The sequence below is a fragment of the Rhagoletis pomonella genome, unplaced genomic scaffold (genome assembly GCF_013731165.1).
Source record: "Rhagoletis pomonella isolate Grant_MI unplaced genomic scaffold, Rhpom_1.0 Rhpom_scaffold_00007, whole genome shotgun sequence".
NCBI classification, from domain to species: Eukaryota; Metazoa; Arthropoda; class Insecta; order Diptera; family Tephritidae; genus Rhagoletis; species Rhagoletis pomonella.
The window spans coordinates 56,052,607-56,069,162 of NW_023458561.1; the positions used below are offsets into that span (position 1 = coordinate 56,052,607).

The 16,556-nt window shown below is 32.0% G+C and overlaps 2 protein-coding genes across 7 annotated transcripts in view; one reads left to right on the plus strand and one right to left on the minus strand.

Annotated features, from left to right (window-relative positions):
- LOC118743108 (aspartyl/asparaginyl beta-hydroxylase) overlaps positions 1-11,248 on the minus strand; it is a 50,627-nt gene extending 39,379 nt beyond the window's left edge. Inside the window, exon 1 of one of the 3 annotated variants that reach the window (XM_036475616.1) lies at positions 10,804-11,248. In XM_036475616.1, coding sequence (XP_036331509.1) covers positions 10,804-10,855 — 52 coding nt within the window. In that variant the 5' untranslated portion in view covers positions 10,856-11,248. The remainder of the gene's footprint in view (positions 1-10,803) is intronic. The other 2 variants (XM_036475614.1, XM_036475617.1) reach the window with 2 other exon arrangements.
- Positions 1-13,533, plus strand: part of LOC118743111 (CDGSH iron-sulfur domain-containing protein 3, mitochondrial) — a 22,381-nt gene extending 8,848 nt beyond the window's left edge. The window contains exons 1-4 of one of the 4 annotated variants that reach the window (XM_036475626.1): positions 12,512-12,665; positions 12,881-13,040; positions 13,110-13,203; positions 13,268-13,533. In XM_036475626.1, the coding sequence (XP_036331519.1) occupies positions 12,621-12,665; positions 12,881-13,040; positions 13,110-13,203; positions 13,268-13,391 (423 nt within the window). In that variant the 5' untranslated portion in view covers positions 12,512-12,620 and the 3' untranslated portion in view covers positions 13,392-13,533. Of the gene's footprint in view, positions 1-12,511; positions 12,808-12,880; positions 13,041-13,109; positions 13,204-13,267 lie in introns of those variants that run through there. The other 3 variants (XM_036475629.1, XM_036475628.1, XM_036475627.1) reach the window with 3 other exon arrangements.
- The last annotated feature ends 3,023 nt before the right edge of the window (positions 13,534-16,556 follow it).

The window sequence follows — 16,556 nt, forward strand, 5'->3', positions numbered from 1 at the left end:
ATTAGAAGACGAGCAGTTGAAGCAGGGTTATTCAGTCGGCGGCCGGCCAAGAAGCCATTCATTTCTGCAAAAAATAGAAAGGCCAGACTAGAATTGGCAAAAGCTCACCTTGATTGGACGGTCCAAAAATGGAAGACTGTTTTATTCTCGGATGAATCGAAGTACAACATAAAAGATTCCGAAAGAGACCGAAAGGCCAGAGACTCAACCCCAAGTATTGCATTGCAACTACCAAATACGGTGGTGGTAACGTAATGGTGTGGGGTTGTTTTTCTGGGCAAGGGATCGGACCAATTCACCGAATACTGGGAATAATGGACCGATTCATGTACACCGACATTTTAAAAAACGTAATGCTGCCATATGCTGAAGAGGAGATGCCATTGAGATGGAAGTTCCAACAGGACAACGATCCTAAACACACCTCTAACCTTTGTAAAACTTGGTTGCAGCGTAATGGCATAGACGTTTTAAAGTGGCCAGCTCAGTCCCCTGATCTCAACCCCATTGAGAACTTATGGGAGATCGTTAATACGAAAATTAACAGGGAAAATTGTAGGACCAAAGATGATCTTTTTGAAGCTGTAAAAATAGCATGGGAGGGCATATCGCAAGATGTTATCGATAACTTAATATCTTCAATGCCTAAAAGATGCGCTGCAGTCATCCAAAATAACGGATTTTCTACAAAGTATTAACATGGAAACAAATTTGTTAACACCAATATAAGGGGTGCTTTAGTTTTGTCCATTGAATTTTTGACTACTATGAACTATTTTATGTTAAACTTTTGAAAAAAATAAAAAATAATAACAAGTATGTTGTTTTATTAAAAGTGAATAAATAAGCAAAAATAACATGCAAAAAATTTTTATTTCTGGTTTCATTGTTTTGAGGAGAACAGCAATAGCAAAAAACGTACAAAGGGGGTGCTTTAGTTTTGGCCAATACTGTATATGCCTTTATTTTTTCGAGGGAGACCTTCTGCTGGAAACGCCCATTTATGACATATACATACATATGTATACATTAGGGCGGTCATTTTTTTTTTTACTATGCGCGTATGGCATAAGAGGGTTCTACTTGTAATTCTAAGAAAGTTTGCCGAAGATACCATAGGTCTAAAATCAATTTGGAGTTTGCCCAATTGCGAAAATTGGTTTATTATCATTTTTCCGTGGTTTGTAAAGAAGTGTTTAAATTTTGTATAAAAACATTCTACCCATGGCTTCTTCGGCAAATTTGCTTAGAATTACACGTAGAATCCCTCTGTGCTATACGTGCATAGTCGAAAAATCTTTCATACAAATTGACCCGCCCTAATATACATACATACATACATACATAGATAAATACTCTTATAAATACGGCGATAGATAGTCGAACGGAAGAACTCATTGGCTTGTGGGTAGCCAAGTTGCCAATTTTAACTTTGCGATCGGGCTTTTGAAGGTGTTATACAAATATGGGTTATCTTTAAAAAATGCAGAACTCTGCTACATACGAGTATTAAATGTGTATCTGTGTAACGCGTTCGGTTGGATAAAAACGGCTAAAAAATAAAAATGACTCCAAGCAGATAAAGAATATTGGAATAAACATCTGACTTAGAGATGCCATTTTTAAATCGAAGATCGATTAATGGAGTCCTTCCGATTCAATTTTTTAGTTGCGATTTGATCTGTCAATCGGCTCCGAAAAATTTGCGAATCGATTTTTTCTAAATTGATGCGGCTCCATAAGTTATGACCGCGTGTATGAAGACCGCAATCCATAAATGAAATTGAGCCGCGCGGTCATACTTAATTTATTTTAAAAAGTGAAATTAAACCGCAGCCTTTATTCATGCGGTCTTTTTTCTAAACCCGATTTTTGAGTTATTCGAAAAGTTGCAACTTGAAAAAAAACCGGTTCCCGATTTTGAGCGAAGCAAAATAAGTTGAATGTTTTTTAGATCAAAAGTAAAACAGTTAAAAAAACGGAAAAATTCACATTTAGTCCTATTTTAACTTTTTTGCAGATCAAATTAAAAAAAAATATATATAAAATATAAATATAAATCTACAGATAAAATAAAAAAAAAATAAATAAGAAGCCGCAATTCACGAAAGACGGACACATATTTTTCGAAAATACAAGAATGTCAATAACTACATTTTGTCCAAAATTTTGCCATTACTTGAAAAACGCATTTCGCAAACAATTGAATAAAATTTAAAAAACATCATCACAGTAAACGATTCGTCTTTGAAAATAGTAACGCAATGTTTCAAGCTGACCGCTTGAGCTACATCTTCATCTTAGTCTTCGCTTGCACTGTGATCTCTTTCATATGTTTGCTACTGCATTGTTTTTCATCTTCGGCTTCGCTTCAGACTGCGAACTTTGATGTACCTACTACTACTCGGGAGGTCCATATTCCAATTTCTGGTATCAGCAACATCATAAAATTATTTTTCAAATAGCGGTCGCCCCTCGAAAGACAATGGTAAACCTCACTTCAGCTATAAAAAAGCTTATTCGGCGGTGCAGTAAAAGTGTAGATCTCTCCATTTGTGTCACAACATTAAGAAGCAGAAACACGAATTGGAAGAGAAGCTCGGCCAAACACCTAGAAAACGTGTAAGCGCCGAACATTCAGCTATCCCCTAACTGGAAAAATACTTGAAAAAAATTAAAAAAAAAATCGAAATTTTTATTGAGAGGTCCAAATTTGTATGAAATGAAAAAAAAAACGGTTTGTTCGATATAAAAATCCGGTTTATTCGATATTCGAAAAATCAAGATATCAAAAAAACCGCCTATATATAACCAAATAAAACGATGGTAACCGGTTTGGAAAAACCGAGTCAATCACCCTAATATCGACCTACGGTTTGCCTAAAAAATCTATAAAATTTTAAAGGCAGGACTCCAGAAAATAGCTCCATACAAAATTATGGGTAATACTGTAACAAAAACTGGAATTTCAAACTATGTCCAAATTTTCATTAAAATTTTTCACTCCCCTATTACGCTTTTTAAAAATACTGAGTATGGAGTTTTGTGTCGCATTGAAATTTAATAAATAAAAGTAAAAGTTCAAAGATTTTGGCTACCTTCATTACATCCATAAAAACTAAAAATAAAAAAATAGCTTCAATTAATAGAAGAACATGCACCAAGATTTAAAAGAGAGCAACTGAGCATTTGATGTACCTACATATAGTAATTTGAATTGAATCAAATAAAAGTTCCAAATACAAAGCACTTTGAATTTGACTCGTTCTGGCAACTCTTAATGACTTCTACTTATCTACATAGCACATATGTACATATCTCAGGGAAAATATAAATATTTATTCCGTTATTTCTTAGGCTTTGTTCTTAACTTATCGTAGCAAACAAACAAAAATAAAAACAAAAGCAAAGAAACGTATAAATAGCCTTTAGAAATGTTGTTGCAAATGAAGCGTATGTATGTAATATTTAGGTATAAATAAACTTTAAATCATATGCGATACATGAATATGTACAAAGGAAAACAAGGAGGATTTGAAAAGAACGTTTCGTTTAAGACAAATATAATAACTTCAATTATGAAGTGGTAGGTACATTCATATGTATGTATATGATTTTATCTTTAAAATATGTATGTATGTATGTACATTTGTTAGCAAAATAACTAAGGGCCGTTTTCACCAACTCCGGTTAAGAGCGCGATTATCCACGAACGTGTACGTTGCGTATCGTAGAAGTACGTAGAAACATACCAAGTTTGCTGTTGATAGAAAGAGAGAGAAGCTACGTATACGCCCTGATAACTCGATAAATTTATATGACCTTCAAATTTAATAACTCGATATATTTTGAAAACTACAAAAACTTCGATTCGATAATTCGACAAATTTCAGTAAACCAAAAAATATCAACAACTCGATGCATTAAGAAAACTCGATAAATTTCGTTAACCCCAAAAATAATAATAATTCAATAAACATCGATCACTTGATGAATTTCATTAACTTGACAAATATCGATAATCCGATAACTATCCGTTTTGGCAGCACATTGATCAATTTGAATAATTCGATACGTTCCGATAACTCAATAGACATGGATAACTTCGATGATTCGATAAATTTCGATAACTGGATAACTTTTGATAACTAAATTTTTTATGACTGAATTTATTTCGATTACTATTGAAAATTTTCAATAAATTTTCTTGCCCTTTCAGTTACGCTAATTCTTATGTATTTCTCGTTGTTTTCATTTTCATCTTTATCTTCAATTTTGTCTTCGCTTTTTTCTATGGATCGTTTTCATTTCTCTCTTCATCCTCGCATTTATCTTTATTACAAAGTTTAATTTTCAATACGAATAAAAAATGTGAATACAACTCAAATGGAACAGGTTGCCACAACAACTATAGACAAATACGGAAATATTTAAACGAAGATTTTGGCCTTAATTTTCAACCAATTTTGAAACCAGAAAAACTCTCCTCATCTACAGACATATTTTCCCAGTAGTGTTCTTGGTTTTACCGTCGCCGAACAAAGGCGAACAAAATTTATGCCGGAACAAAGTATTGGCACAGCAAATTTTTCACAATATATGCAACAATTTTTATTCTAATATTTTTCCGCCAATTTTGTGTAAAAATATGGTTCATTCTACAACAAAAAATTAGGTATGTATTTGGCCTGAAGATCAGAAATAAGTTCAAACATAGTACATACATACATATGTACATATGTCTGAGAAAAGAGGGCGGTTACGCGTGCGATAAAAATGAGAGGGCTTATTAAAATACCAAAAAGTTATCATTAAAATGGTCACATATACACATATGTTCATACATACATATGTGCGTACATATGTATGTACATATGTATGTCCAAGTACATAAAGATAAAAGCATGTTTGCCGAGATCAACAACTTGTGCGACTCACGGGCAGTGTTGCCAGAAAATTTTGTTAAAAATCATCCAAGTGACGATAAAAACTTCAAGACACCATAAAAACGTTACTGAAACTGGACAAAATCTTTTTTCTCTAGAAATATCTTCATTGAAGATTTTATAACAAAAATATCTTCATTGAAGATTTTATAACAAAAAAATCTTAAATTTTTTTTTTAATTTTATTTATTATACAAAACCATAACACATTTTATTAAAGAAAAAATATATAACAAGTTCTTGAATCCATAGCAGCCTTACTTGACTAGTTCACAAAACATAAAAGTATTTTTACTTGTATTTTTATATTTACATATGTATTATTTAAACATTGGAATTAACAAAAAATTGCAGATAACTGCAAAATATACAGCTATGATATATAAACTAATAAATACTTTTTAATTGAAGTCTTGTAAATTGCGCTTTTAAAGTATTTTAATAATCTTTGTTCTCATTTAAATATATATCCTTGCATTCATGGCCGTACCTTTTTAAGTAAGTAAGTATTTGAGAAAAAAAAATCTTCCAAGTGCAGCCAGATATCTTCACTGTGAAGATTTTTTGTGTAGAGTTTTATTTTGTTGCAATTAGCTGCATGTGAAGATTTTTTTGATTATTTATGAAAAATATCTTAATTTTGAAGATAAATCTTAACTTCTGGCAACCCTGCTCACGCGACAGTTTTTAAGTGTACGGCGTACGTATTTAGCTATATTTTTATAAACACACACAATGTACATATGTACATACATACATACATAAATAACTAAATATGTAAAATGCTATCTAGGCGTGAGAATATTTTGAAGACACATATGATTTTCTTTTCATTGCAAATATTTGTAGGTTTCCTTAAATAAATTTCAGCGCAAATCTCTGAAAAATAGCACGCAAAGTTCGCCGTCGTCATGAAAACATACATACATACATATGTACAAGAAGATTTACATACCAACGCGAGTACTCTTATATGCGAGTAGGTACTGTACAGACAAGTAAACACATACAGATGTATTTATGCATATTCACTTAGAATAAAGGAAAAACATTAAGCTGATTAATAAAAAAAAAAAATAAAGATATGTTATGTTTAGAGAACAATAAATCACATGCAAAGTTTAGGTATGCTGAAAAAGGAGGGAATTGGCTCATGAGAATTAAAGCGAGGCAGACCTGCAAGGTAATCATAACTACATACATACTAGATACAGTTGCACACGTTTCAAATGGGACAATAATGCGTACGACTGTTAACAACCTGAACTTGAACTTATCGTGCAATCATTTTCGCTTTTATTTTCACGTGGTATTTCTTGTTTGTTTGATGTGCTTATTGATATCATAGTACGTCAAGTTAAACTAATTTCTGGTAGGGTTATCGGAAAAACACCGATGCATTGAGAGAAGTGAGTTTGACCAAACATTTTTTTTTAGAAAAACTCTTGATTACAGATTTATTATCCATCTCATTGAAATAGATTAACTGCCGGTTTCACCAGCAACTTAAATGGAAAATTATTTTTTTTTTCTGTCGATTTCCGTATAAAATTCAAAAAATTTAAATCATTTTTCACTTAAATTACTTTCGTTAAATTTAGTGTAAGGTGCACAAGTGAAGCAATTAAAATTTTGTAAGCCTTTTTAATGATCACCCCCCACCCCCCACATTTTCTCCATACAAAATTAAATTACTCTTTAAGCTACACATACATATGTATGTATGTATCTAGAAATCATAATATCGAATGAAATGGACAACAGACTTGCAATAAAAAGTTTTTCTAAAAAAACTTGAAAATCAGGGGAGAATTAATGTTGACTTAAAAATGCAAATTTTTATGATTTCTATAGTTTTACGAAAAACTTTTTGACTTGATTCAATAGTCCGTTAGAAACGAAATTAGCTCACACACAAATCCACAATTTTCTTAGAAAGCTTTGTTGTGTAATAATCAGCGTTGCCAGGTTGAAGTTTTTAACGTCATTTGGCCGTTTTTTATATCCTGTTGACGTTTGGACGTTTTTTGTGTAAAAAATGACGTTTTTTAACTTGCCAGTAATTTTTCTTTGTTACTAAATCTTGTAAGTACAACTGATTTTGAATTATTTTCATAATAAATCTTTACAAGCTTTGTTTTTTGCAGCAGCTGCTTCAAAAAATATTTATTCTCTCGACACAGATGACTTAACCCTTATTTAAGCGCATAAAGAAAATGGCACAACTAGTCGCATGGGGCCCCTTATTGAAAATGTAATGAACGTAAAAAGGCTGAAATATTGCTATGTTCCTTCTTAACAGAACGTAATTTAGCATTTTCGACAACAGATCACTTAACCAAATGTTTACAAGAAGAAAAAAAATTATATTAAAAATCAACGCGATTCTTTAACACCTTAAAACTTGCACATTATTGCCCTGGAAATTAATGGGCTATCAACCTGTATACTCAAAAAAATTCTAAAAAATCTGAATAAAAAGTTGAAAATCTAGCTGATATTTTGCCAATTTTTTATAATTTTTGCAGAAAGTTTGAGATGTGGATTTATATTTTGTTTGTTATATAATGAGCTAAGCTTTTATGGAAAAATAATAAACAAAAAAGAAACAGCCGAAATCGATGACTTAATCAGCTGATCACAAGTGTATGTATAAAATGATTTTTATATTAACGATCTCAAACCAGTTTAGAATGAATTTTAAATATGAGCAAATGACATTTTTATATACCTTACGTACATATGTATGTACCTTTGTATACAATGAAAGTTTAATAAGAACAATTCTTTGTGCATACGTTTGAAAAAGACGTTTTTGGGTAGAAAATGACGTTTTTTCAGACCAAGAGCGACGTTTTCTCATGCCGAAGACCTGGCAACACTGGTAATAATATCTGAAAAATCACATGCTATTCGATGCTTCGATGTATGCCCTCCGCTGTATCGAAAATTATGGATGTACATTTCATCAATGCGATAAACGCCCGCGCCTAAAGTGCTCATACTTACGGTGATCATTCGTACCGATTTTGGCGGGACAGTACCAATTTTGAGAAAATTGTCCCGCTGAATACTTTTTGAAAATCGGGACGTATGTAATTTGCACTTAATGAATCTGGTGAAACGCAGCCCTAGTGAAATTATAAAAAATAATACTAAACCCTAAGTTTCACCAATCGATTTTAAAATTTATCAGACTTTTAAAATTTAAAACGACAAATTTTCCGAACAAAATTAAGTAATGTTTGATTTTAACAGGCTGATAAATTTTAAATTAATTGGTGCAACTGGGCATAATTCCCTCAAAAAATGCAAGGATATGAAAAACATAAGCTGTAGATATTATGTATATTGTGTGTATACATTTTTGCGACCATTTGTCAAGTTTTTTTCTCTTTGTTTTGTCTTAAATAAAAGTGAATTAAAAGATGTTGTCTTTTTATTCTAAAAACCAAATTGTATGTTCGGATTTGATGCTTTAGAAATGCCTCGATTTTTGTCCACGGAAATCTGGTCACCGTAATTATACTTCACCTATAAAATTTAAAAACTGCCAAACAAGAACCTTTTCATTGATAATGGCTATATGTTTGTTCATACGCATACATATGTATATTTGTCAATACAAATAAGAAGGTACGGGAGAATGTACCTTTATTACAGTTTTCCGGCTAAAGCTTAAAAAAACGGTAAAGCCAAAAATTGTCATTATTTCGTGTGTGTGTGTGTGTGTGTGTGTGTGTATGTGTGTGTGTGTCCAAAAAAATTTACCTCTGATATTTTACAGCTTGTTGCCTCACTCTTTCCTCAAGAAGTAATGGAACCGGCATATATGTATTTCTCTTGCAAACATAGGTTTCGTTGCGCTCTTTTTTCAAAAAAAACTTTAGAAAACCGTAGTAGAAAGTGTAACAAATTACTTGAGAACTGCGTACTGCCTTGATAAGCTTTAAAACGAACACATACTTTTTGAGTTTTTTGGTTGGGCAAAAAAAATATATCTGAACAAAAATAAAAAGCACGACAAAAAAGCATCTCATAAATGGGCAGCATACCCTTATAAGCGGACAACACAAATCGTTGATTGAAAGTAAAATAAAATAACTAAACAAAACTGTCGAAATCTGCAAACATACATATGTATGTACATTAGGGTGGTAAAACTAAGTAAAGTCGATTTTAAAATATTTAGAGGTCGCTCAGTTTTCCATGTAAATTATATGTATGGGAAAAAAAAAATTCGTAAAAATGGTATAGAATTATTGAAAATCAATAGTTTTCGAGCGGAAAACTCTATTTCTTTTCAGAAGACTTCCAAAAATAATACCCAATTGTTTATTTAACCTATTTGACTTGTTTTTCAAAAATAAAATTGTCAAAGTTTACTTTCAGTTTTGTGGTTAAATTTTCTTTACACCTCCTATGCATAAACAAAAACTATGGAATCGTGAGTGTCCGATTATGGGAGGTTTCACTGTACCTCGAATATATTACTCCACTTGAATAAGTTAAAAAATTAGAATTGCTAATAATGTGTGTACCAAATAAATTCGAAATCATTGGCTTATGATACTGTGTATCATTTCGTGCGTAATTTACTGTAAATATATATACATATGTGCATTTGTGTGTATACAAATTTACTACGATGTGTAAATTTATGCACATGTGCTTGTACAAAAAAAGTTGTGGAAAATAATGCACAAGAGAACAATGCTATTTCGCATGCATAATAAGAACTTTATTTATTTCCATGTTGAAATTTTAAAGATGCTAGAAATTTGGAAACCCTTTAAAACATTTCACACCAAGTTCATTCGATTTTAGTTTTTTTTTTAATTATATATTTAGATTTTTCCTTTCACCTTTATATTTACTTTAAATTGCATGACTTTTTTTATTATACTTATTTAAATTTATTTCATTTTATTTTGTTATAGGTATTTTAAGGCATTTTATTTTAGCTTACTTCACTTTTTTTTTGCAGAATGAAAAACTACGGTTACTTTAATATAGAAACGCCCTAACTCATTTCCAGATTTAAACAAAATCTGTCAAATAGCTCAAAATATATCCAATAGCAATTGAAAAAAATATATAATTTATCGTTAGCTAAAATATTATGTTTAATAAGAAACAGCACTTCGACAAAAATTCGCAACTTTATAACTTTGCTCTTTGCTAAATTTTCAAACTATGTTTGAAAGAACAAAAATGTGAGCTAGGGCCTTTCTATATTAAGGAAAACAACAGCAACAATGCTCCACAAAATATTTTTTATTACGATTTATAATTTTTAAAACCCGCTCCTGTTTAAATAATAAATTATTATAAAAAGAATACTACATATACATATGTATCTACAGATGTATCAGGAAGAAAAAAGGTCAAGTTTTTACACTAACGCATGAAAACATACACACATACGAATTTGAAAAATGTGATTTTACTCTTATACAATAGATATTGCATATGACATATCCAAAGGTTTTTCTTATGGCAGCTACTTATGTATATACATACATATATATGTACTATGTAATAAGAATAAAGTACATATGTGTTTATTCTAATTTACATTATACAACCACAAAAACTGTGAAAATCATGTGTGTCGCCAAAAAAATTTTTTTTTAATATAGAGCTACTCGTACATCCATAAGTAAGTGCACATAACTGTCTTTACAACAGAAAGCACTAAAAATTTTCGCTTTACCGCTCTTTAAAAAAAAAAAGTTATACAAATAACTACATTCATTTATACATATTCATACATACATATGTATGTATGTATTCATACATACATAGACAGACATGTACTTTAATAATTTATTGTTGGTTTGCAGTGTAAACTCACCACGTCTCTTTTTCTTATCCTTTCGCTTGCGCGGTTGCACGTCACCCGACATATTTCACCGCACCCTTTTCGAGACCTTTACCTGTTCTATCAATTCTTTCACTTTTCTTCTGCACTTTTACTTATTTTCATATATAAAACTATAAAAATAAGTTAATTTAGTTAGTTTTCTTATATTTTCTACTATATTTTAGCGCTGAACACTTGAATTGAAAATTTCGGTCGGACGTTCTAAAATAAAATATTAATAAATACTTTTAACGAACGAAACCCGCCGCGTTTTCCACTCAACAACACAGCCCCAACACGGCTAATTATCCACTGGACCGGTAATGCTCCCCATGCTATAGAAACAAATGACGATCGTTATTGGGCACAGTGCGAGCACAACAATTTTGTTTAAAAATAAAATTCTCTCTATCTGCCAATTCGCCGCATCCGGCGCAACCGGCTGATTGGATTCTTGTTTTGGTATTCCGGTGTCATAATCAGCTGAGTTTGACCGTTTGGAACGTTGCCAGAGTGTAAAGTGAAGTTAATGAAAAGCAAAAAGGTGGTAGCATTGGGCGCAAAATTTTTTTTAAATTTTTTAGGCAAAGAATCGAAATCTATAGAATTCTCTCTTAAAACAGATTTCTTCGAAAAAGTTTTGGTTATTTTTCCACAGGTCCACTCGTATAGTGCAACAGAGTAGGTACCGTAGTGTAAAAAAAACCTTTGATGAGGTTTTTTCTTGCACTAAACTTAAGCCTTTTCTCAAGACCGATAGAATACAAGATTGCGCTGGTTAATGTAAAATTCGGAATAGTAACGTGACGTCATAGCAAATTTGCCGGTGGCTGAGAGAGATCTGTCAGTATGTATATTTTTGTATATGTATATTACACAGACAATAAACAAAATCTGCTATGACGTCACACTTCTGTCAAAATTTCCAAGAGAGAGTTAGCGGTATCACAATGAGCGCCACCTTCTGTATACGTTTCACCATGAGCCTTTTCTTGCGCTAATTGTGACCGACATCGAAAACATGTTTTCGTTGCTAAAACTGGTTTTCGAATTAAAACTTGTGTTTTCGTTCATGTAAAATCTGTCAAACGAAAACCAATTTACGCTGAAAACTACTTGAAAACTCACGTTCCACTCATTCCAATCGGTGTCTTCACTAGTTTTTTCGATTATTTATCGAAGTGGAAGTCATATTTTGTCATCTTTAATACGCCATTTCGGATTTATTGTTAATTGGCTGGCAAAAGTAAAATAAGAATGAAAGTAAGAGATTGCTAATGAAAAGAAAATGAGGGAAAAGCATTTTGGTTTTGTTTTTGTGTAGCAAAACTGTAGAGGTTGTAAGAAATGTCAACGAAAACACTAACAGCCGGTGTGAACAGCCTTCAGCCCACAATCTCAAAACACGTTTTCAAAGTGTTTTCGTTGTCGGTCAGAACATGGTATTATAGCCTGTTCCCATACTTCACGATTTGCAGGTTTTACAGGAACAGCTGTGGACGTGGCGTTCGGGAACGACTTTGGACTAAATCCTGCAAAACCTGCAAATCATAGACGTTCTGGAACGCACTAATTGTTATGCACTGCACTTTTAGTGATTTCTTCGAACAGACCTCATATTTATTCGAAAACTCCGAAAAAGTTTATCACCTCTAAAAAGTTCTCTGGTCAGATTATAAAAAACTCGTGGCAACACTGAAAAACATCTGTGTACTGTCAAAATAGGAGAATAGTCAATAGATTATAAAACGAGCAAATTGTAGATTAAAAGAAAGGAAAAACCTTGTAAATTTATTTTTAATTACAAAATGTCGATTTTAATAAGATGTGCGCGTATACGGCAAGTTTTACTGGTAAGCTTCCTATAGCTGACACTACACCTTAACTGCTCAAAAACACACGAAACCAGCACTCAACCCTGCGGTGGGCTTCTTAAAACTAACCTATTTTTCAATAGGAATATAAGATAAACGCATTCCAATTTAATCAAATAATGTATATTCGATCATTCATGGCACAATCACCATACTGTCAACTAACCTTGCGCGTTGATTTGTTTTCTTTTCAGCAACGGATGTATTCATCTTCCAAGTCTTCTAATCCATCAACAAACACTGAGGTTAAAACGATACCCAAAAACTTACTCGAAGATAGTCAAACATCCCATCTGCAAGCAGAGAATGGTGCTATCTTTGACAAGAAGCCATTCAAAATTCATTTAGAAGCGAGTAGGTGAATCAAAATCTTTTGTAAATAATACTATACTCCTATGTATACCTGTTTCAACTCTCCTTTAGATAAAATTTATAGCTGGTGTCTATGTGGAAAATCGAAATGCCAGCCAATTTGCGATGGTATGCATAAGAATGAGTTCTTAAAAATAAAGTTACGGTAAGTAATTACCAAAGCTTTAGTGGCCCCAAATTATTACATTATGCAATTTTTTCCGTTGCAGACCTGTGCGATTTCAAGTGGAAAAAACGGGTGATTATTGGCTATGCAATTGCAAGCAAACCAAACATCGCCCTTTCTGTGATGGCACGCACAAGCAAGCGGATATTCAAGCCGCTGTGCGATAACTAAACCGAATATCTGAAAATACTTACTTTTTATTGAATTAAAGTGTATTCATTTAAGTGTTTATTTGTTTATTATCTCTGCAGGCGTCCAAAAGCAATAAAATATCGATACGCATGTTTTTAGATGCAAGCAACAAATGTATATATAGTGTATTTTCACTTTTATATGTTGGTTATACTTTATACATACATAATATATACTTATTTTCTATATTCCCGCGTTTTATGTATTATATTTTGTTATTAAATGAGCAACACTTCTCATATTATCAGATAAATGTCTATAGTTATGCATGCAAAATGTTAATATCTTAATAATTTGTATAATTCAAGATCAATATAAAGGCTTCATTCAGTTCTTTAACAAACAAGTAACAAAATACGTATTTACAAAAACTCATGTATTTTCAAAAAGTTGATGTTTATACATCTTCATAACGTTACCTTTAATTTTGTTGACTACTAAAAAGTTAAAAAACAAAAAAAACACACATATGAGTAATTTCCAAACAAAGAGTACATGGCAAGTATTTTTTATATATTTTTTAAGATTGGTAAATTTATCCTCTGATATCGTTTACAGACGTGAAAATTTCGGCAGAGTACGAAAGTGCTTTCAGGCTTCAAAAATTATATTTTTCTTATTTTTGTATAAAGTTTTCCGGGAATGTCACTTTTTTAAAAGTACGTTAAAGGATTAAATAAGTTTGGAAACTGTTAGAAAAAGTATACTAACCGATAAGCATTGTACTGATTTTTAACATTAAATATTAGGGCCTTTGCATACTAATTTAACGATAGGTATGTATGTATGTGTATGATGAGAATGTGGTTACAGCGTTTATGTTAGTTTTTTTTGCGAAAGGCGTTTACATATTACAAATATACATTTTTATATTTGTTTTATAAAAGCTTGTTACTGCAAGTAAATTTGTATATATTTATATAAAATAGATAAGGGTTCCCTTCTAATAATATGTATAGTAAGCACTTTCTCAGCAAATTTTGGTAGTACCGTTCTTTTGTTGAAAAACCAGTGTTTTGGCAAATCAAAATCTCAACAAATCACATAATAAAATCTTGGTCGAAAATATAAAACGCCACACCAAAAGCATTTTTTGACTACAATATAGCTATTGAAGGACTCTTAAACAGCCCACAGAATATTTTATGCTTCAGTTTGTATTATTATAAATGTAGTTGTACGACAAACAACAATATTAAGAATACTATTAATTTCGCTATAAATATGCACCTGGATATGTTTTACTATATGTATGTATTATTATATGCAAGTATTCATACTAATTGTTTACTAGTAATTCAACTAAACAGATATCGGTGTAATCGTTGCATCAGTTTTCAACTGATAATTTGCTTTGCAAAGAGGGTCTAACACAGTATGGTGGTCCATTAGCATGTTGTAGGAGCCTTTTTATAGCTTCATTAGCGACGTTAGTTAAACAAATAGCTCAAACCTAAAGCAAGCAAGACAGGAATAGAACGAAATAGAAGATATTTATTTAATATCCGGCTGTATTAATAAAACCAACTACTATGTAGTGTACATTTGAGAGTTTACAAAAAATTCCAATTGATATACTGCAAAAAATCTAACAAAACAAAAGACTTAAGATACGAACAGCAATCAAATTTTATACTAACAAAATTAAAGCGGCAAAACAAAATCGTATAACATCATAAAAAAATGAGTTTCGGCGTTGATCCCCGCATTTACTCATTCCGTACTTTAAATAAAAGAAAAAGCGGCGAGAAAATTTAACTATACAAATTAGGCCGTACTAATAAATGTTGCCCATAATAAAGCAAAAACCTTGCGAATAACCAAAAAACTTTCTGCAAGTTTTAAGAGTTCGGGTAGTTCATAAATGCTTCTACATCACACTACCATATGTGTACTATATGTATGTACATTTCGCAAATTTTCTATAAGAATGTCATGACTCAAAAAATTAAATTTTTGAAATTTAGTGCTAAAGTCTTTTGGGTTCTGGGTTTTTGGGTTTTGGGGTTGGCTGCGGTTTAACGCTCGAGCTGGCTGGTTTAAACTAAGATTAGCCAATCAAATGTCTTAAGATTTAACGTTTGTTGGAACTTACCAGATTGTTCCGATGAAACCACAGCCAACCAACCAGCTGCTTTAGAAGCAAGATACCTACACGACAAGAGTTATGAGCCAGTTCGTAAACGCATTACTGCAAAAAACAGCCCAATTTATTTCTAAACTATAATTTATGGAGAAGTCCAGCATTCGTAGACACGGTTAAATGCCCAATTGGAACTAAGCTGTGAAAAAAACCTTTGCAGTAAAACTGGGGGTTGCATTTACGAACTGACCCTATGTACGCCCAACTTAACTTGAATAGGCACACTTAATGAAAAACCTTTTGGCGCCTTTTTTTTGCAATAGATATGTATGAGCCATGTATTCATTTGATGAATCAAGGAGTTAATACCCAATATACATATCGTCGTTTAAAGCACAAAACCGCGTATCAAGAAAATGCAAAACCTCGTATGTGAGGTTTCCCAAATTTTATAGGAGAGGAAAACTTGTCTTGTGTCAAAACGGTTATCTCTTTTATCCCTAATTATCTGTTCTGCTTATTCAGCATGCCCGTGCTGTTGTATGGCGCGGATACATGCACAATTAAAACATCTGATGAGGTGGCTCTTGGGAGTTTTCGAGAAAGATTTACAGGCCTTTGTGCGTTGGCGATGGCGAATACCGCAGACGATTTAACGATGAGCGGTATGAGTTTTACAACGATATAGACATAGTGCAGCGAATTAAAATTCAACGGCCTCGCTGGCTTGGTCATGTCATACGAATGCACAGAAACTCTCCAGCTAAGAATATTATTTTGGCAAAAACTGCAGATGGGTCATATTGAATATAAGCCCTCGATACATTATGAGGGAATAAAAGAACATAATGAGCTGCCAAAAAATATAAAAGACTGCAATAACACCACAAAGTTTATTCAAATTTTAGGTATTTTCTTATGTTCAAAACTCTTCAGGCAGTTTCAATTAATTGAAAACATTAAAGAAAGTATATATGTACATACAGCAAACAGGTAAAACTAAAAAACCAAAACAAAAAACACGAATGCAAATGGATATTTTAGTTTTAAATTTTAA